The 22,414-nt window shown below is 47.0% G+C and overlaps 1 protein-coding gene and 1 long non-coding RNA gene across 6 annotated transcripts in view; one reads left to right on the forward strand and one right to left on the reverse strand.

The window, feature by feature from the left end:
* Positions 1-6,659: 6,659 nt before the first annotated feature.
* Trim45 (tripartite motif containing 45) lies at positions 6,660-15,641 on the reverse strand. The gene is made up of 6 exons (XM_005076515.4): positions 14,809-15,641; positions 12,612-13,345; positions 10,939-11,068; positions 10,228-10,342; positions 7,875-8,001; positions 6,660-6,916 (listed from the first exon to the last, which is right to left on the reverse strand). The coding sequence occupies exons 1-6, from the start codon at positions 15,294-15,296 to the stop codon at positions 6,768-6,770; spliced, it is 1,743 nt and encodes a 580-aa protein (XP_005076572.1). The 5' UTR covers positions 15,297-15,641; the 3' UTR covers positions 6,660-6,767.
* A 40-nt stretch (positions 15,642-15,681) lies between these two features.
* The window catches only part of LOC121142377, a 71,488-nt gene continuing 64,755 nt past the window's right edge, over positions 15,682-22,414 (forward strand). For all 5 annotated transcript variants that reach the window (XR_005879386.1, XR_005879385.1, XR_005879384.1 and 2 more), the window contains exon 1: positions 15,682-15,902. This is a non-coding gene — a long non-coding RNA (uncharacterized LOC121142377). The remainder of the gene's footprint in view (positions 15,903-22,414) is intronic.

Here is a 22,414-nt window from a genome sequence, read left to right on the forward strand (position 1 = left end):
ATTTAAAGCCCTCCATCCATCCATCCTGGAATCTGTCTGGCTTGATCTGTGCATAAGTCACAGTTACTGTGAGTTCGTGTGTGTGTGTGTGTGTGTGTGTGTGTGTGTGTGTGTGTGTGTGTGTGTGTGTGTTCAGTGGTTCCTACTATCTGTAGAAGAATCATCTGTAGAAGAATCGTCATGGAGGAGGCAGAAAGAGCGGGGTTCTGAATTTAATTTGGGCCATAGACGGTCTCGTCAGACTTGGTCTTGGAGCGGCAGGGGACTAGGTCTTCTTCAGATGTGTCTCCTTCACCCTTACCACACTGGACTATGTTGTGATGGAGAAACCCTTTAAGTCGCTGAGATTTGGGCTTGTCAGTGTGCTGACTGATAGACAATGTGAAACTTTCTCATCAGGAAATTAATTAGTTTTCAAAACACTGCTAACTTCTAAGAAAACAGAACAACACTTTCCTAGAAAGAACTGTCTCCTCTAGTTGGGTAAAGGCATGAACCCTATGCTCACTAGTCAGTGTGACAGGAGACTCTGTGGTCTGTTTGAAAGGCCCCTTGTAAAAGCAGGTAAAAATGGGCACTGAGTTCTCATTCTGGCCTCACCTTAGCTAGATGCACAGCTAATTAATGTGAGTTTTAAAAGCTTATGCTTGGTCTTCTCATTTGTAAGGTGGACCTTGTTTTCAGAACTTCACAGTTACAGTAAGATTCCCATTTTGAAATTACAGGATCAAAGTAATGATAGAGACGCCTGAGAAGGAATGGCCCTTAGCAAGCATGTCCAAGTCTGACAGCCATTAGCTGACTACTTGCCACAGGTTAATGCCAGGTCCCTTGGGCATTGCAGCCTTCAGTCTATATGGTGTATGAATTAGCATATATCACAGTCTACCCTGGGAACACATGGTTGACCTTTTGCCAGACAGATCAGTGATGTCTGCCTGTGAAGTAAACACTGAATGTCCACTCCCAGCACTGTTGAGACAGTCCTAGCATTCACATTTAAATCTTTATTTGGAGAATACAGAAATTCTAAGCTATATTCAAGATCCATTGACAAATGCCTCTGAGGTAGACTTCTGGTATCTTAAAGACTTTCCTTCATTTTTCCTGTCCTGATGGCTAGCCAGCAAAACTTCCCAATTGTGTCTGAGGTAGTTAAGTGTTCCTACCAATTGAGATGTTAGTGATGTCTGTGGGGGTCGAAAATGTGGAACCACCTGATGCTCCAAATGTGCTCTTAAATCCTAGTTAATGCTGTGAGTGGCTTTCTGGTGTCCACTTCAGGTTTAATTCATTTATTTTGTTCCTCTGTTGTCCTGGGGGCTGAATCTAGGGGGTCTGCATGCTACGGAGAACTTTATCACTGGGCTTTCCCAGGCTTCTTGCATACTAGGCAAGCATTGTATCACTGGGCTGTACTTCAGGCTGTATGTTCATTTTAGTTTATATGAATCAAGTTATTATTGGGGGGCTTCTTGTTGTTGTTGTTTTAAATAGGGTCTCTTTAGCCCAGCTGATCTTGAACTTGTAGGAACCCTCCTGCTTCAGCCATCTTGAGTGCTAGGATTAAAGGCATTAGCCACCATGCATAGCTCCCTGTTGAGTTTCTTGGTGAGAGGGTGAGTTTGTACTGAGTACTGCCAGTGTCACCAAGCCTGTGCAGAAACCCCCACTGCCAGGTTTCTTTTCACATTTGCCTGCCTACTTCATCTGGGTTGGCCATAAACAATCCAGGTAAAACTCTTTCTAAACCCTGAAGTGCCATACAGTACTAGTGACAGTGCCATAGGACAATGCTAGAAGCAGCAAACAGAACGTGGGTGCAGCTGGTAGAACAGACTGAGCAATTGTCACCAAGGCACAACGTTCTCAAACATCAAATTTACAAGGCGTTTCCTACATGGAGGTTTATATTTGATTTTTCCCTTAAATGTTGATCAAAAACGAAGATTCAACACACCACAGCCAGGTGGTATTCCAGGCCCTGTCAAACTCCAAGACTCCTGTTGGCATGCAATTGGGAATAGCAATTGGCAGAATAATACCTTCATGGGTTGTGACCCCTTTCTTTGGCGATCACGTGAGTTAGTTTTTGTTTTCTTTTAATTCAGGGTCTTGTACAGCCTGCAACCCAGGCTTCCTCTATTTCCCAAGTGCTAGGTATAGGCATGCACCACCATGTCTTCCTCCAGTGCTTTATTGTGGCCCCTTAGACACAATGTTATTTCCTCCTGGATATCACTTGCTCAGTGAAATGGCTCTTTGCAGGACTCCAAGGTGAAGCCAGATTCTCCTACACCAAGAGGATAATCGTGGGGCCACCAGGACTGTATGGCCTCCTGTTCTCTGGATATTTAATTTCTGCAGAGCTGAATTTATGGAATGGGATGCTATACTGCTCTAATACAGCTTGTCTTAGTGAGGTTTCTATTCTTCAGGTAAAACATGGCCAAAACCAAGTGTGGGGGGAGATGTATACTTCAGTTTACAACTCCAAGGTCACACTCTCGGAGGAAGGACAGGACGGGTACTGAATCAGGGGCCATGGAGGAGTGCTGCTTCCTGGCTTCCTCTCTGTGGTTTGCTGAGCTTGCTTTCTTATAGAACCTGGGACCACCAACTCAGGTGGCACCACCCACATAAATCATTAGTCAGGAAAACACTCCATAGGCCAATCTGATGGAAGCATTTTCCCAGATGAGCTTGGTTTCTATCAAGTTGGCAAACTAAGCAGCACACAGGAAGAAGGAAAAGGCATATCTGCAAGCACAAAGAGGAATAATAGACTGAATTCTTAGGCATATAATCTGCATTAAAGTGTTTTCATCGGTAACAATGAAATTAGGGCCAACTGGGAACAATATACTATAGGAGTCCACAACTGAGGGATGGAAAAGAAATGGGAGAAGCCTGCTGTCGGGTGTGCTTACTGTCTCGAGTCCTTTCTACCCAGGCTCCACACATAGCTGTGTCTGACTATAGGTGGAGACTCGTAAGAAAGAATGGATGCTGTGGTAGACTGAATGCAATTGGCCCCCAGACGCTCACAGTGAGTGGCACTTTTAGGAGGTGTGGCCTTGTTGAAGCAAGTGTGTCACTGTGGGGGCAGGCTTTGAGGTCCCATTTGCTCAAGCTTCGCTCAGTGTAACACAGATTACTTTCTGTTGCTTGCAAGATGTAGGACTTTCAGCATACCGCCATGTCCCACCATGATGATAATGGACTGAAGCTCTGAAACTGTAAGTGAGCCACCACAATTAAATGTGTTTCTTTTGTAAGAGTTGCTGTGGCCATGGTATTTCTTCACAATAGAAACCCCAATTGAGACAGATGGGGAATACTTCTGTTGCTCAAATACTTGTACATTAATTGAAATATATATCAAGCACCTACTATGTGCAAGGCTCTGCTGAGTACTCCATTTGTAAGGGGAAGCAAAGCCAAACATAAGCTTACCTTCCTGCGGCTTGGCATCCGGTAGGGGAGACGAGCGTTAATACTGTCACCTGGTAGCAATAGCTGTGATAGAGGACCTTGTAGTTGGAAGGGATCATCACAGAAATTGACCTGGGAGAGCTTTGAGGAAGTGGTGAAGAAATGCCTTCTCAATATGTAGGAGCTGATACACAGTGGGACGCCTCTTCCTCTGTTCTGCTCCTAATTGGCATTCTCTTCCTCCAGCCACACATGGCACAGGTACACATCCTCTGGAGTAATACTGAACTGTGATTTCAGGGAGGTTAGAGAATGGTGGGCTGGCAGATACATGAGTGTTTACTTCCCAAGACAGCCGTTTACCCTGTTACAGTATCCCAGAGGGAGGCTTTTTTTCTTGGCTGTAACACAAGCCGCATCACTTATGTCATAGAGCTGCATCTGGATGCTTCAGTATCTGAAACACACTGTATCCTAGGACAGTCCCTGGAGCCTCCAATTCCTTTTTCCTTGCCATGGAGTTTGGGGTTTTTCAGATCACTTTGACTTTCCATGGATCTTTAGCTGCTAGAGCAGTTGTATTACACAGATCCTATTATTGTACAAGCCAAGGAAGAGCCACTCCTCCTGGCACCCCTAGAGGCCTCCAATAACAGAACCGTTACCAGCAATACTGCTTAGTGACCTAGGTATTAGTCAGAACCTGGATGTCCTACAGAAATCAAAGTTTTCTCTAGTGATGCAGCTTCCCCTTTAGAAAGGGGTCCAGTTGTTATGACCTTTCCAAGTGAGACTCATGAACTTTGATGTAATGGACTGCACTGACTCATGAGGACACCTGGGAAAGATGATGTAATCTAAGAGACTTCATGGCAGCAGACTCCCTAGATGTCTGAGGTAATTGGAAAATTCAAGGCTGGTCCCTTGGGTGCACATACTTTATCCAACAAGTTTGATAGAAGGTTAAACATTTTCCCAAGTGATATTTGGTTAATTCATGAAAACATACCAAGCAGAGCCAAATGGAAAACAACATGCTATTGTCTCTTCTATGAGCCAAAATCTGCCCTGCATGGGGATAATACAGTTACTAAATGTCAAGTCCCTGCCCTCGGGGAGCTCAAAGTCTCCAGCAGATATATTATATATGGCAGATGATGATAAAGCAGGGTGCTGCCTTCTCCTGGGCAGGACACTGTCATTTTATACAGGGTAGTTAGCTCACTAATAGAATGGTAGTTGACACTGAAGAAATCAGAGTGAATCATGAAGCATGCATCTTTGAGAAGGGCATGTCAGACAGAAGGCCAGTGATGATAAGGCTCCAATAGAAGGCTGAGGTATACCCAGAAGGGCCACCATGACTGAACAGAGGAGAGTAGGTGCCGGGTAGGAAGAGATCATGGATTAGACCATGCTGGTCATCCACAGGAATGTGTAGCATGTGTGCTGAATTCGTTCTGAGTAAGACGGGAGGTCGCTGGAGGGTACTGAGCAGAACGGTGTGACATTTTCAAAGGCTGTCTACTGGGGAGTATAGTGTAAGTGGGGGAGATAGGCAGAAGCAGGCTGGCTGGGAGACAATGGCAAACCTTTCAGGTGGGAAGTCTTGGCATCTCAGACCAGGGGAGTAGAAGTGGATGCAGAGAGCAGTAGTCTTGAGTGAAGGTGAGGCTGATGGGAGTGCCCTGTGGTTTGGATATGGTGTGTGACACTCACGATGTTTCCAAGGCTCCCCCAACCTTAGGACACAGTTGTGCTTTTAAAGTGCAGGACTACAGGAGAAGCAGTTTGGCGATGGCAGGCAGTGAGAACTGGACACTGGAAGTCATTTTAATTTGAGGTGCTTACTGTACGCACGAGGGGAGATGTGATGTAAGACCTGGAGGGGAACTTGGGAGTCGCTGTGTATAAATAGTTTTAAGTGACAGAATGAGATCTTGGGAACAGGAACAAAATGGGAACTGTGCTTCAGCTTGCCTGGGTGTACAGAGAACAGAATCTGCAAGGATGAGCAGAGGAGACTGGAAAGGGTCAGTCTAGCAGAATGCAGGAGGCTATCCTAGACACTGTCAAAGTCTGACCTGTAACCCCATTGGATGCTACTAGGTCCTGTATCCCCAAGGTTCTGCTGGACATGCCTCAGGGAGGTTGAGGTGGGGCAAAACCACTCCTGGCTGAGAACTAGTGATCTCAAAGCAACAATGGTAAGCTCAAGAGGCACCCGACTCTAGGGCCAGAGACATAAAGAATTAAGAACTATCAACAACCAACTTGAGGGTGATGGGCAGCCATGTCTTCTGGGAACATCAGATTTTGCTTACAGAATGGGGCTAAAGGGGAAAGTTTCTAGAAAAGGAAGAAACTTGGTATCTTAATATCTATAGCTAAAATGTAGCAGTTCCAAGAAGGAAATTATTCTGTGGTGACCTGACGGCTGCCAACTAAGTGGGTCACTTCCTTTGCTTTATCCAAGTCATCACTCCAATGAGTCATCACTTCCTAAGAAATCTTATAATGCAAATTTCAGTTATATCTATTATATGCTGAGTTTACTGCTATATAAGAAACCAAGGATCCCAGAACACACAAAGTATATGCAGGGAAGACGTTGGCAGGGCTGAGGCAATGCTAAGTCTTTTTCACAGAATCCTGTAGCCACTAGGGGTACCCTGCAGAGTCAATGCTTCCAGCTGTTGTTGGATATAGACATAGCTAAACCCCTCTATTATGTGAGAGCTGTGAGGATGGAGGACTCCCCATCATCTGCTGTAAGAACTGCAACAGCCGGGTGAGGTCTTCCCACACTGTTCCTCCTTGTTAACTGTCTATGTGTGCCCACAGATTAGTCACCACCCAGGCTCTCAGCTAAACAGCAAAATCACTGTAATTGTCATAGGCCACGTACTAGAAAAGCCACTGAAAGTATACTAACAAAAAGTGAATGGGGCAAAGGGTTTTCATTCTCTGAAAGAGGTACTTAAATTCTAGGGACAGACTGAAGAGTTGTAATACAATGGAAAGTAAGGATGTAATGTCCTCTCTGCTCCATGATCTTTATGTTCCCATGGCATAAACACTTTGATGCCTTATGAAACAGAAAAGAGCCTCCGTGGAGTAGATCACTGGCCTGCTTGAAGAGTGGTGCAGTGGTGTGGTGGCCCACACTCAGCCATGGTAAGTGAGCAGCTCACATACACAAAGAAGCACTTGAACTCTGAAGGTAGAGAAAGCACTTTGTCTTTAATTCTGACAGTCTCTTTGAGTCCTCTGCACACTGTAAGTAGTGCTGACTTCAGGGTTACCTGGCTGAACTTGTGCCCAGGAAGCCATCAGAGAGCCACGGTCCTAAGCAGACTCCTCGGTGCACTCTGCCCTCCTGTGTACGTGCACTCAGACTTCTCAATAAACTTCCCACAGCAAGACCAGTGCGGACGGCCTGGGTGTCCTTTGTGTCCATGGCCACAGCCAAGGTACCCACCTGCATAATACGAAGGGAGGGAGGCAACTGGAAACAGAGCCCAGCTCTTGCTATGCAAATTAAACCCAGCAACATTCAGACTTACGCAGTGAAAATTTCTCCAAAGGAACTACCCATTTCACTCCACTCTAACCAGAACTATTGAGGCATCATAGCCAGGCCAGGCTCTCAAAATGGTCCAAAGTGCAACCTGAAGATGATCTAGTTTGCATTTTAGCTGTTATATGAACTGGTTTGGATCTTACCTATATACAATGAGTGACATGAAAAACAAAGGTAGATTAGTGAAAAAGGAGACAGATCCTGGACTGATTGCCATGAGGGTACGGCAGCTTATTTTGTGGGCCACCATTAAAGACATGATGGAAATTTTTTATTTTTTTATGTATATGAGTGTTTTACCTGTGCAAATGTCTGTGTACCATGTGTGTGCCTGGTACCCACAGAGGCCAGAAGAAAGCATCAAATCCCTTGAATTGTAGTTATAAACAGTTGTGGGTACTAGGAATTGAACTTGGGTCTTCTGGAAGATGCACATGATTGCATCTCATGAACCCCATGATAGAATAACTTTTAAAAAATATATTTGGATTTCTTGCCTGGAGATCCTGCCTTCCCTGAGAGTCAGACATTGCTCAATCACTACTCACCATTTGAGATTTCTCCATATTTGGGGTGGGCCTGCATTTCACAGTGCTCAGACTGCTAGAATGGGTGCAGACTGAATCTGAGAATCCCACAGAAGCAGGAGGCCTGTGGGCTGGACACAAGGCCTGTGGACCAGTGAACTGTATCCAGAACCCAGAACCTTGAAGCCTGTCATTTCAATTCAGAGCAGGAGGCTTACTGTGCTCCTTGTCCTGCCTCCACACATGAGGCTGGGATTCTAGAAGTACAGCCTTGGTCAAAACACACTAGCTGTGAGGCAGAGAAGGGCGAGGACCCTGACCATCCTTACCTGGCATGGTGCCGCCACAGGCACAGCGTGCAGTTTTCTGGCCTCCGCTGGAGCAGAAGGTACAGCAGTGAAACACCCCTGGATGTGGGCGATGCTTTCTCCTCACAGTCACAGTGAATGGTGAGCCCTGAAGGGGTCAGGCCAAGAGCAAAGAATGGCACCTCAGGTATCAATGGGAGGGGGGTGTGCTGAGCATCAGTGTATGATAAGCAGGCTAAGTCACAGGAGGGACAAGGATGTGGGGCAGAAACAGATCTTAATAAGGACTTCTTGGCCGGATGGGGCAAATGTAAGTGCAGTGAGACTTGACTCAGATGTGTGTTGCCCTTCTGCCATGCACCAGAGTCCCCACATTTCACCAGGACACTGATGGTTCGTGTAGCCACTGAGCCTCTGGGCACTGAAGACCATTCCACAGGGCCAGCTGCATTTTCAGTGACATCTGAATTGGCTTGGGGTTGGCTCAAGTTGTATGGCTTCTGCCTCCCTCCAGCCTTGAATGAAGTGGGAGTGTAACCCACTCCACATATAGTCACCCTGTCTCAGGCTTTTGTGTGACTGAATGCAGTCTTTAGGAGTCTCAATATCAATTTTGAGGCATCTCATGGATAGTTACATGGCTGCCACAACCACAAGCTAGGACATGTGCAGTGTTTTGGCAGCTTCTCGGTCACGTGTCTCCTCACAACTCACAGCTTATCTCCCACCTGTAGACCCTGGACACCACAACTGTCTATCTTATTGGTGGACTGTGAGGGTACATGGAAGAGAGAAAGGGTTAGAATGTGTGGCTAATGAGTCTCAAGTTAGCAACTATCCACTTTTTCTTTTTAATTTCTTTCCCACATTAAACACAGATGTCTATTAAGTATTGTAGTTTTCCTGTCCCTATGTAAGAGCCACATTGTCTGACAAAGACAAAGAGGAAGCCAGTACCCTAGAAGACTTCCCAATGTTAAGTCTCCCCCCATAGACTGACCCTCTAAAATTATGAGCCAAAATAACCCTTTCTCTCTTTTACATTTATAGCTCTAGTATTTATCACAGTAGTGGAAGGCTAGAAAACACAACTTAAGGAAGAAGGAAAGAAAGAAAGAAAGAAAGAAAGAAAGGAAGGAAGGAAGGAAGGAAGGAAAGAAAGAAAGAAAGAAAGAAAGAAAGAAAGAAAGAAAAAGAGAATCTGGCAGCAAATATGACAAGCACATCCTGTAGTTCCTGTACTTCGGAGGTCAGGGCAAGAGGATCAAGTATTGAAGGCCAGCCTGGCTACAGAGAATTGTAGGCCAGCTTACGGACTATAACAATACTCTCTGCTAGCTCATACAACCACAAAAGGAAACAAAACAACCCAAAGTTAAATAGGTTCAAATTCGAATTTTGGTTACAGAGCTACTGACTACTGGAGCAAGACTGATCTGTCTGAGTAGGATTTGAAGAAAAAACATCCAACCCATCCTGGCATACTGTGATTAGATCAGAGGTGATAGCTCCAAATGAGTCTTTGTAGTGCACAGGTCACACGATTAACATGATCATGATTGCTCCAATGTCAGCAGAGATTTTAAAACTTCTTAAACCAGGCTGGGCAGAAGTGGTGCATGCCTTTAATCCCAGCACTCAGGAGGCAGAGGCAGGCGGGTGGATCTCTGTGGTCTACAAGAGCTAGTTCCAGGACAGCCTCCAAAGCCACAGAGAAACCCTGTTTCTAAAAACCAAAACCAACCAACCAAACAAACAAACCCAAAAACTTCCTAAACCAAAAAGTGTTATACTTACTTGTGGGGAGACTGGAACCATGGTACAGATACACTTATGTCCTATGTGCTGATGGTTAGGCAGAAAGTGATTGGGCAGAAGACAGGAGGAGCTGTAATCCTGCCAACTGTGGCCCGCTCACAGTGTGGAAAGGCTGAAAACCATCGAATGCGTGTGCTTGTCTGCTAAGGGACTCCCCTGTGGTCAAGACCTCTTCCCTGGATTAAGAATCCCCAAAACTAACCAGGAAGAGGATAAAGTACAGTAAAGTAGGCAGAGGTGTTAGGGCCATGAGCACCCTCTAGTAGGAACAAAAGTCACAGAATCGGGGCTGTGTCCAGGATGAAGAACAAAGGACAGTTTATTTCATCTCTCTCTCTTTTTTTTTTTTCCGAGACAGGGTTTCTCTGTATTTTTTGGAGCTTGTCCTGGAACTAGCTCTTGTAGACCAGGCTGGCCTCGACTCACAGAGATCCGCCTGCCTCTGCCTCCTGAGTGCTGGGATTAAAGGACAGTTTATTTCATCTCTTCAACAGCTGGTCCTATGAGAGACCTAGGAGAGATCCTGAGTTTACAGTGAGCGTGGGGCCTTCCTTACCTGCACGTGCTGCTCTCTGATGCAGACCCACACAGTGTAGACTCCAGCTTCCTTTGGGGTGAAGGAAACATGGTATGATCCATCCTTGTTGTCCTGGACCACTGTTCTGATTGGGCTGAATAAAAGAAGTTAAGAGTTCAAAAGGCCATTCCATCTCCTGAGCCTGCTCCAGCTGTGCCCATATGAGGCCAGAGTCTGTGGTGTTACATTCATTACATTTAATTTGGATTATAAATGCCCCTCAAGCTGAAAGTAAGTAGCATCAGTTCTACTGTAGTCCAGTATCCTGAGAGCCTGGAGGATGTTCCTGAACTCTTTCTTTCAGGTCTCTGTTGTGCTTCCTGTCCTGTGGTCTCTTCTCCTTATACCAATTGCAAAAGGAAAAATATAAACACAATCCTGGAGCAATTTAATAGGAAAATAGAGTAAGTTTTAAAAATGATAAAATCCTGTCACATGTCAAAAAAAATTCTGTCTATCCCAAAGTTTGGAATGAGGACAATCTGGAGGAAGCAGGCAGCTATATTAAGAGAAAACGGAAGCTACGCCATGAAACCTACATAGGGGACACATTTGGTTAATTGTGTGGAATCATTTTCTCATGGCCTTATGGAACCATACGATGAAGGAGTCCAGTTATATCTCCAGTAACTCAAAGGCCCTGGTTTTTCCCCACTGCCTACTACACACGATGAGTTTAACAGCACACACCTGTCTTTCTTATCTTTGGGGACGACTGCCACCTGGACGTTGTCGCCCCCCCTGCCCATGTTCTCTCCTGCGGCATCCTTGCAAAGCAGGGTAAATGAGGCTGGCTGTTTCTCTCGAGCTCTGTGGAGATCTGCAGAAGACAAAGAGCACTCATGTCACAGGCAAACAGAGATGTCAATGCCCCCCAGTCAGACCAACAAAGCTTGTGCTTCCCAGTTATTTGAACTACCCTCTCGCCTTCTAGGCCATACTGCTTGGGCACCCTTCCCAGAGGTCTGGGTAAGTGGTTCCGCAGCAGCTGCTCTTGGGTCACATGGGGTTCTGCATCTTAAATTCAGCCCTAAGGAAACTGCAAATACTCAGGATTAATCTAGGTATCCAAAGAGAGCCTTTAGACCTGTAGACTAGTATCCTCAAAACTACCTCCTGCAAGCCCTGGATCCTACTAGAATAGGAAGCTGATAGTGCAGTTCAGCTTGCTGCATCCCTGTTCTGAAAGGCCCTGCAACTCAGAAGCTATTGCCAAGGTGTTGAGGACTATCCACTGGCTACAGCCTGAAGGGCAGCATGCTGAGGAAACCAGGTTTCTCAGCCCCAGCTTGTGAACTATGAGAGGCCTATGAAGGAAGCTTCTGAAACTGTATGCCCTTGGTGGGTATTTCTGGGAAAGATCATTCTCAGAGGGATCTGTGACTTCCAAAGACTTAGAAATTCCTTGCAGAAGTTAAAATGAAGGCAACTCTTGCATACAAGATTATCTGTGAAATATGTCTGAATAACATGTTTAACTTAGCAACAGAACACTGGTATAAAGGAACCATTTATAGCTGGGCCTGGTGATGCACCCCTTTAAACCCAGCACTCAGAGGCAGGTGGATTTCTGTGAGTTTAAGACCAGCCTGTTCCACATAGTTCCAGGTGAGCCAGAGCTACCCAGTGAGGCCCTGTCTCAAACAAACAAACAAACAAACAAACAAAAGACCTCAACCTACAAATCCTTTGAAATACCAACGATAGAAAGTTTGTGTGACCCAAAATGGCAGGGAAGAAAGGAAGCCGTCACTTTTGTCTTCCTCCTTGTTCTGTAGCCCTCATCATAGCTACCCAAGCACTAGGAGTTGCCATGTGTGTCTTGGCAGATTTTGCTTTGTCCTACTCAGTGCTGTTATCTCCTGTGAGGGTGGCCAGGCTCCATCACACCAAAGGATGGTGCTTAAAATCCTTGGGAGCTTCTGCTCTTCTGAGATGGAACTGGCTCAAGCCTCCCTGCCCAGACCAAAGGAGAATGAAGAGCAAGGCAAGGAGCCGCTCCTTTCAGGTCATCGCGCCTCTCCCCTTGGCCTGTAGAGTAGTCCTAGCTGAACAAGTCTCATTACCTTTTTCTCTTTGACACAAAGTCTCGTATTGCTCCGTAGGCCTCACACTTGCTATGCACCCAAAGAAGTCCTCAGACTCCTTACCCTCCTGCCTCCACCTGCTGAGTGCCGGGATTACAGGCATGTGTAGCCATGTTCAGTTTTATGTGGTGCTGGCGATCAAACCCAACTTTGTGCAAGGTAGGCAAGCATTCTGCCGACTGAGCTATACTCTCAGACAGCAAGCCACCGTTCACAAGCCTCTAAACATATCCCCATGCACGGTCCTCTCAGTGCCTGTGGGGAATACTTCCCTACCTTCTCCCTGAAGGACACATTTAGCTGGATCAACTTCTTTGGTGTTAATGGTCCCATACACTTCATAGCCCCGGCACTGGCCCGCCTTCTCCTGTGGAGAGAAGCAGATCTTATCGTTCACTCCCGGGCGGGCGATGTATTCAACTTTGTTCAGCTTCCGGAGCCGGTCTACCACCACTCCCTTGGTAATGAGGATTTCTAAGTCCGAGCCACTGGTCAACAGGTGCTCAGTGAACTCCACTCCAGTCCGCATATCTGCCAGCAGCTGTTCCAGCTGTGCTTTCTGCAGCTGCAAAGAGTTTTCCTTCTGGACCCGGATGTCATCCAGTTGCTTTAGCAGCTTGTCCCGGTGCTCCTCAATCGCTTTGATATAGCCCTCAGAGAATGCTCGGACATCAGCGGCCACTGCCTCCACCCGTTCCTGGAGGCCACTGTTCATGGCTTTGATCTGAGCCAGGGCTTCCTCCAGGGCCTCCACGTGGGGCTGGGTGCCTCTGAGGAGCTCCCGCACGGAGTCTCCATGCTTGTGGATGACATTGCTGGTGAAGTCGTAGGGGTGCTCTCGGTGCTCCCCAACTACACAGTCCCGACACACCGGCCGGTCACAGAGTTCACAGAACAGCCTCAGCTCCTCCGCAGGGTGAGCAGGACACAGGATGGGCTTTCCAACCCGGCTGTAGCCTTTCAGGTCTTTCAGGTCTACCATGGTATGATACATCGTCTTCTTCTGCCGCCTGCGAAGAAGCAGGAAGTGAGGAATGGCTCTGGAGGGAGACAGCTTGGCAAAGAGGTTCTAGGAGTTAAATAGATTGGGGTCACATCTCTCAGAACTCCTAATATCAAGCAGGATCCTCTTTGCTTGATTAGTTTCCACACTGTGAGACCCAGGCCTACCTGGGGGCTGTTGTTTGGAACACACTGCACATGTACTTGGATTTGGCTTGGGATACAACTTCGAAGGTGCAATACTGAGACTACGTGCTGGGAAACTCTCACTCAAGAGTTAATTTGGTAAGTTTAAGCAAGAGGCACCGCCCACTTCCTAAAGCATGGTGGACGACTAGCACCGAATGATACTGCCATGCCAGATGGATCTACGTAGCAGTGGAAGCAGCCAGCCGGCTCTGACACTCTCGTCTTACATTTAAGTAACATTTTAGTAAAGCCATTCCTTTGACCAGCACCTACATCATGTACATCCGCAGGCCAGAATTTTCCTCAAGTCATGAGCATTAGTAGAAAGTGAAATCAGTGGGCACTAAAATCAAAGCTCTCTTGAATTCCTCTTCCCTACAGCCTCTTAGGGGACTCAGGGAAATCCCTAGGAAAATGCAGTGACTGTTTGTAGAGTTCCCTGGTAACAGTCCCATCAACCTCAAGTGTATATGCCAATTCTGGTACAAGTGTGGCTGCAGAGAAAAACGGGTCAGCTGTCGCGCTGGCAATGAGACAGTCATAGAGATGATCACACAAGTTAAAAATAGGGAGCAATGACAACTGTTCTGTTGGTAAGGCCAGAAAACAAAACTGTTCTAGGTTCATCTGAAAACCTTATCTAGTTGTTTTGTTTTCTATTCTGATGCACTAGAGTGGATTGGGGGGGGCAAAGAGTAAATGATCTAACAAACTTCATTGAGTATGATAAAAGACAAAACACCCCAATTAGCATCTACCAGCCTGCTTCTCCAGGTACCTCTATGGGGAAAGGCACAGCCACTCCATCAATACCTATGCCGAGAAGGTGGCATGCACCAAAAAGGCAGGTTTGAATTAAGGACTCAGTTCCTTTCACACTTACCCAGCTATGGGAACTTGGTAAATCACACGACAGTGCTGAGTTTCCATTTTAACGAATGGGGTGAAATAAGCGCCTGTCTCTCTGTAGGAGTTACAGTGGTCGGATGAAATCAAGGACAGGGTCTATGCTAGCACAATAATCCTGTCTCCGGCACCTGGTGCAACAATTGGTAACGGAAAGAAAACCCAGTGTGCTCTGTTGCAAACTGAAACCTATGATGATTTTATTACTACAGGTATCAGGCCAGCTGCGATAACTTCCATGTGCCTGAGTGGTGTGTTGTTCCCTGCTGTTTGTGTCTGAGAAAGCCTTCCTTCTGACCTGCCCGCCAGGGATTTGTGTCTCGGTATCTTTGCGGTCTACTCTTAAGCCACAGCAGGTGGGGTACCCCCTCTTTACCTATGAGCCTGGCAGCAGAAGTGGCAGAGATTGGCTTTGCAGGTCTGACACCTCTTCTCTACTTCTCTGTCGCTGCACAGGTCACACACCAGGCCCTGGCCTTCCCCACGCAGACTCTCCAGCATCACATCATTCATAGCCAGGTGGTCTATCGTTAAAGCCTTCACTCCACCCAAGGGCAGGTCCACCTGAGCGTCACATACCGGACACAGGATGCCAATCTGTGGCTGCAAGCTGCGTGACTTGGGTTCCTGGAATATTGACCCCTCAGAGCTTGTGTCTGAGTCACCCCCACGGATGTCCACTACTGAGAACGGTTCCAGCTTTTCCAGACATGTGGTGCACACGGTGTGCAAGCAAGGTAAGAGCCTGGGGGCTTTGAAAAGCCCCAGACACGAAGGGCAGTGAGTCTTGCCTGAGTTCCCAGATGCGTTCGCATCGGGGACTTTGTGCACGAAACCCAGAAGCGGCTTCCTGTTTTCTGACATCTTCCCCAGTATCAGAAAGGGCCTTGGGTAGTCCTATAATGCAGGTTAAATTCACCCAAAGACAGAGTTCCCAGAATTTGAACAGAAACCATGAGGGCTCTCGAGTTGCCAAATAAAATGGCAACCGGAAAGAGGGTGCCTCTGAGGAACCATCCACAGATCTACTCCGGATTTGTGGCTGGGCCCTTCCTTTCCACTGCATCCCATACCAGGCACGTCCACGCCCTCCTCGATCACCCAAGTCGTCCTCGCAAAGCGCTTCTAGATCTAGTCCCTAGCTAGCCCTGCCACCACCACCCTGGCCCCTGCATTTCGTGTCCTCCACGGCCACCCCCTCCCGCCCCACTGGTCCCGCCCCAACCACGCGACAAGCGCGCCTCGCCCCGGGCGATGAGGTAGAGGGTCCTCCGGCTCTCCCAGGGTGCGGCGCCAGGTACTGCTGCCACCCTAGGCTGCTAAGAAGGCCCTAGAGCCGTCGCCCCGCCTCGCACCAATCCCAGCCCAGGTAGGCTCCGAAGAGTCCAATCACCGTCCGAGAGGGGTGGGCCTCGCCGCTCGGATCCGCGCCGCCCTCCAGAGGGACATCGCTGCCATCCAATAAGCTCAGTAAGTTCCACATCCTCGCCTGGCCATTCGCGCGGCCGGACGAGAGGGGGATGGCAGCAGGCAGGGCCGGGAGGAGGAGTCAGGGAGTGAGCGGCGTAGTGTGGTCGGCGTCACCGTTTCACAAAGATGAGCTCTGGCCGCCTGAGAGGCCTCAGGACCTTTGAAAACGCCTCGCTGAGAGCCGCAGGATGGGATCCGCCCCAAACTGATAGGGGTCTCCCATTGGTGCGTGGTACTGTCAGTCGCCCGAGGTGTAGCCCAAAGCATGCTGGAACTTGTAGGCGACTTCTTGTCCGGAGAGGCCTCTGCGAAGCAGGAAAAATCCTGCCAGGTCTCTTTCTCGGTCTTCTAAGCATTTTCTGTCCTGGAATTCCTCGGGTCTAGCATGCTGGGTACCAGAACCCCCGCACCTGGCTAGTTTCTGGCACTTTCCAGGGTAAGGGTACCTCCGGCTCTGGTTCTAGGAGCCTAACCGAAAAGTTTAGAACGGCTGCCCCATGGAACTCATATGAGTTTCTGGGGTGCTTGCTGCTTTTAATTCACTTGCTCAAGGCAGGAGGGAACACGACCTAAGAGTTTAGATACTTCTCACCCAGAATTCTATAGTATCGGAAGAGGGTGTGGGACGGCGTCAGACAGAGCAAGTTTGGTAGCCGCTTTTACAATCAAAGGGGTGCCCCTGACTGGTCACAATGGGACAGTGGAGGATGTCAGGGAGGGACAAGTCCTTTGTAGGCCGACAACTAGTTAGGAAGATGGGCACGCATGGTACCCTGAGCATTGTTATTTCTTTGCTCCTTGAAGAATTTTGCTCGGAGTTTCAGATTCATTCATATGGAAGCTGTTTCCTAAACGGGGGTCTGAGACCTTGATCTCTGAATTCCAAAAATGGTAATAACATGTCTCCTTGGCTACTGCTGTTCTCACTCTCCAGTAGCTTAGCCTCTGTCTGTCTCACTGTTTTCCTTGTTTACAGCCTTCCTTATTTGATTTAGATCTATGGACAGCAATTTCAGGGACCTCTTTATTAGAGATGTCATACTGTATTCATACAGTCGGAACCTATGCTTTAATGAAGGCCCCAAACTATGGAAATATGAACTTAAAAAAAAAAGAATCATCTGGCTCTTTCTAAAATATGTTGGGTTGAAGATGTAGCTTATTGATGAGTCTTTACTTCGTATATGTGAGTTTCTATATTCTATCTCTAGCACATGTATGTAAACACACACACACACCCCAAAACAGTCTCCCAAAACAGTCTGGCTTGGTCTTTATTGAGAGAGTCTTGAGCTCTGGTTCTAACTTTACAATAAGTAAAATACCTGCAAATGACTCAAAAGCCACCTTTTTTTTTTTTTTTTTTTTTTTTTTCCGAGACAGGGTTTTTCTGTGTAACAGTCCTTGCTGTCCTGGAACCTGCTTTGTAGACTAGGCTGGCCTTGAACTCACAGAGATTGGCCTGCCTCTGCCTCCCTAGTGCTGGGATTAAAGGTGTGCGCCACCACTGACCGGCTCAAAAGCCACTTTTATATAAAAGTCATGTGACTTCCCAAAGTAAGATGCCTTCAAAGGTCTTAGAAATGAAAGCGGGCCTTACCTAGACTTCCTAGCCTTTTGTTCTCTGCACTGCCCTGACTGAATCCTATATGCTGAAGCAAATCACAAAAACTCTGTGGACTTGGCTTTGCTATGTATTCTTGCTCTGAACTTTACTCTCCTTGATGCTGAGCTATACTTCGCTTCATGTCTTATTCATGCCGTATTACATTTCCCATAGTGAGTATTCTAACTTCTCTGAGAACTGCTTTATAATTTATATGCATTATCTCATTTAATCTTCTAAGAGCTTTTGAGAGAACAGCCTGGAAGAGGTCTTATGGTCAACCTGAGCTAACACCCGGGGCAGAAACACAGCCTTATGATGTCATGTCTAAGATACTGCTGCGGTCACCTCTACCCTTCCTTCGTATGCACACTGGGCGCCCACCTACCTTCTATGGAGGGAGAAAATGTGGCTATCTGGAGAACGTCTTCACTTCCTGATTATAAGCCTATGCATCTCCTCCTCCTTTCTCATGATGCTGCTGTTTTTATCCCAACCTCATCCGCCTTCTCCGTATTCGCTGACGCCTTTCAGTCGGTCCTCTCCACTTTCTTTCTGCTGAAGACTCTGCTTGGGCCCTAAAGGAAAACCGGTCCTCCCTTGGTCTAGTTGCCCTCAACCTAATTAACTTTGGTGGCTCTCACCACTGTGTTTCTTAAAGGGTGACCTTGGGTCTGTCTTCTGATAACCAGCAATGTATTCTCTCTCTTTGGTGTGTAGATCGTGAGTAATAATATTGCTGGACTTCTCCTGGTCCTCAAGCCATGTTGTGTAGTTGGGCTGCTCTTATACACTCCCCCCACCCTTCCATTTTGTTCTGTATCTTTCCTATCTGTATTCTCTCTTAAAGAGTTGAGTCCCAGACCTATAATTCCAGTACTGACTGACCTCTCCCCCAGGTTTTTGTCCTAAGTGTTGATTTATAACTCCACTCCAAAATCAGTCCCCATCCCTTAACTCCCACCTTAAATGTCTCTGGGCTTCTCTATTCATTAGATTCTGCACTCAGAATCTTCCCATGTCATTCTCCTAGCTCACTCTCCCAGCCTGAAATCTTATAGTCCTCTCGGCCTCCTTTCTCATTTTCCAGATCCAGGCAGGCATCAGTTTCTTTCCATTCCCCTTGCCAACACCTTACTGCATAGCGTTTTTAAGACTGTACAAGGCTGTAGCACTCTCACTTCAAGTTGCCACTTTAGCTTCTGAATCCTTCTTGACCTCCTCTTATAAAATAACTAATTTGACCTCCAAGGTTAATTGTAAAGCCATGTTAAGCCATGTTGACTGTACAGAAGGCCAGGGAGGCAGATGGCTTCATAGGAAATCAGGAAGGTCAGGAAGGGAAGATGACCCATCTGGAGATCAGGAATGCTGGGTCTGACACTGCTTGGTTTATCCAACAGATATTGAGTGATCATGTAGAAAGGGAAACAGGTTCCGGCAGACTTACCTTTCACCATTACTTCTGTCTCTATCAGTCACTATCCCTTTACCTCCTGATTTCTCCTGGATCTCTATTCTATCCAGCCCTGTCCACTTCCGCCTTCTTCCCCTCCTTCCTGGTGGATCTTTCTATGGGCTCACACTCATGCTTCGGTTTCTCCCTCAGGTCTGTGCTGCCTAGCTAAGAGTCCGGAGAAGAATAGGGTGGCTTGGACAAAGTGTCTCCCATAGGCTCATGTCTGAGCACTCAGTCCTAGTCGGTAGAGTAATTTAGGGACATTTGGCAACTTTTAGTTGGTAGAACTTCACTGGAGAAAATGGCCCACTGTGTCGGGGTGGGGTGGATCGGGGTTGGGAAGGGTGGGGAGGGGCGATTGGGGCTTTTATGGCTGGCCTCCTTCCTCCATGCTCTCTGCTTCTTGATTTGCCCAGATGTGAGCACGCAGCCTCACATCCCTATCAATGCTGACAGCCACTAGGCTGCCATGTTTGCCCACCGGGATGGACTGCGTTTCACACTGTGAGCCAGAGCAAACGCCTCCTCCCGTGTGCTTGCCACCGAGAGAAAAGGAACATGAGAAAGTCTACACTTGTTCCTCAAGTTCTTTTCCTTCACTTGACCCCCTAAGGCTGTGCAGTCTGGCATTTGCTGTCAGCCTTCCTTGGAAACTGCTCTTGTACAAACGACCCTGGCAGCATGCCATGTGCTGCTGTCGAGTAAAAGCCGACTTCCTGAAACGCTCCCTCCCCCTCCCTTGCTCTCTGACCACCCTCTCTCAACCCACAGTTCAGTTTCTTCCGCTTGTCTCTTAAATGTTGCTTGAGTTCTTAGCCCTCATCCACCCCTCCCACCCCGAAGCTCTCCCTTGATTGTTGTGGCGGTGATACTTGGGGTGATGGGTAGAAGAAGCATCAGTCTACTTGTTTCATGTGGACTGTTGGTTCTTTACCGGTACCACCATCCCCTTCATGAGATTCTGAATGCAGAGACTTGGTGGTGAAGGAGCAGTGTGGACTCGTGGCTGGAAGGAGAGTAACTCAGACAAGGGCAGCATCTGCTTACCGAGAGGCACATACCTTGTGTGTTCAGGCAGTAGCAGAAGCCCAGGGTCCCAGGGGCAGCAGGAGCGAATTAGTGGAGGGTTAGGGTAGGGATTTCGGCATGACCTTACCTTGGCAGCCAGCTTCATTTCTTGCACTGCCCTTGCGCTACCCAGAATTTACCTGAGCTTTTAAAGTAACTGTACCAGTCTCCTTGCTCTTGCTAATGTAGCTTGCCCATGCCCTCTCTTCAGACGTCTACTTCTCCAGAAATCTTCCACTCCCCGAGTCTTTGCTATGTGTGTCTCTGTGTGCTACCCGTGTGTGCTGGAGAGATTTTTGTCAGTGTGACACACACTGGGTCATCTGGGAAGAGAGAACCTCAGTTGAGAACATGCCTCCATCAGACTGGCCTGTAGGTGAGTCTGTGAAGCATGATTAGTGATTGATTTGGGAGCTACCCCTGGGCAGGTGGTCCTGGGAGGCATAAAAAATGTCTGAATGTGACCTTGGTGAGAAAGCCAGTAAGCGTCACTCCTCCATGATTCCCACCTCTGCCCCCGCTCCAGTTCCTGCCCTGCCCTCCCGCAGCAATACACTGTGTCAGGACAGGTAAGCCAAGTAAACCGTTTTCTGCTCCAGGTGTGTGTGTGTATGTGTGTGTGTGTGTGTGTGTGTGTGTGTGTGTGTGTGTGTGTGTGTGTGTTATCACAGCAGCAGAAAGCCACATTAGAACACTATGCGCCTCTATTTTCTTTTTTTTCACTGTCTAGCCCTGGCTGACCTGGCATTTGATATGTAGACCAGGCTGGCCTTGAATTCTCAGGAATCTGCTTTCTGGGATTAAGGGTGTGCACTGCCACTACCAGCTACAACACGTTTCCTATATACTCACCTGATGCTGCCTTCCGCCTTCTATTGCTTATTTGAGGGAGATTGGTTTTGGGGCTTTCTGAAGTTGTTAGTGTGACCCCATTCCTCATGTGTGACTCTTTACTGCCATCTAGTGGAAGTAGCGTCTGTCAAGATAAAAGCGCCAAGAGGTTTGGGTAGGGTATTCTTATTTATTTAAAAGCAAACTTTTTCCTGAGAGAAGGAAGGATTGAATAGGCTCAAGGACTCGGTGAGTTCTAGATGTTTTGGCTTTTACTTAAAAATTTACTGTGCTGAGCTAGGTAAGGCATTTGACAAAAGTCCCGGCACTTGGGAGGTGGAGACAAGAATCCAGGAGTCCAAGGTCATTAAAGAAAGAAAGGAAAGAGGGAGGGAACGAAGGAAGGAATAGACGATGAGGTGATGTAATCATGAGAGACAGCAAGTATAAACAGTTCCCCATTGCTGACACTTGGTGATAAATGGGCAGCTGTTCCATTTTGAGAAGGTGACGATGAGATAGGATGATGTCAGTTTTCAAGCTCTCCACAGAGGAGAGGATTGGACTAAACTACACAAGACATCAGTTCCACATTGCTCCCTGCCCTTGCAGGAAAAGGCTCTACTGCCTTGTTTGTGGCGCTTCGTCCTTTGTGCTTGACTCGCGTTGACTGACAGGTGTCTGCCATGGCACCCAAATAGCCCATAGTCGACACTGTCAGAAAGTGTCACTCTCACGTCATCCTTAGGCTGGGTACACTTGGTCACACACTGTCTACACCTTTCTCTGGGGTTCATTATCCACCTTTATTGGAAATAAATGTTTTTAAAAGTTATCTGATACATCATATACTTTTAACAACATTAGTAAATACTCTCATGACATTAGTTGCACGCCCATTTGTCTTACACGAAGAATATATATAATTGACCATTTTGGGTGGTATGACGGAAACACCGAATGTAGCAGGCAGGCTCAATGCTGCATGCGGTGGTAATCTGGCATTAAGATGGGAGAAGTCGTTGTGGAGTGCGCATGCTGTTGTGTAGATCACTGGCCACAGAAGCTTGCTTTGTACTCCTAGTAAACACCACATTCTAGCTCAACACAACTTCCTCTGTTAGGGTTCTGTCAGCTCTTGGCTTTAACAAATGTGCCAACTTTCAAAGTTAGTTCTGAAAATGCTGCTTTAGACTGGACCTTTGGGGTGGTACACACTTTCCCGAGTTGGTTTTTTTCTTTTCTTCAGTTAAATTTATTAAGTACCAAAATATCATAGATAAATATCCAACCAATTTAGTCATTCTATTTATTGTAAGATTATGATAGTTATATTAATTTAAATAAAAATCATATCTTCCACAGGTTTTACTGAACTAATAAAAATCCATCTGGACTTTGGGCACAGTCACAAAAGTAATAGTATTAGAATGAGCACCTAGATACCAGGTGATTAATAGCTTTCAGTTTCCATTAGGTCAAAGTGTTCAGTTCTTTGCAGTCTTAAATTTATTAAATTAAAGCATTTAAATATACTTCACAGGTGAG

The sequence above is a fragment of the Mesocricetus auratus genome, unplaced genomic scaffold (genome assembly GCF_017639785.1).
Source record: "Mesocricetus auratus isolate SY011 unplaced genomic scaffold, BCM_Maur_2.0 Super-Scaffold_100009, whole genome shotgun sequence".
NCBI classification, from domain to species: Eukaryota; Metazoa; Chordata; class Mammalia; order Rodentia; family Cricetidae; genus Mesocricetus; species Mesocricetus auratus.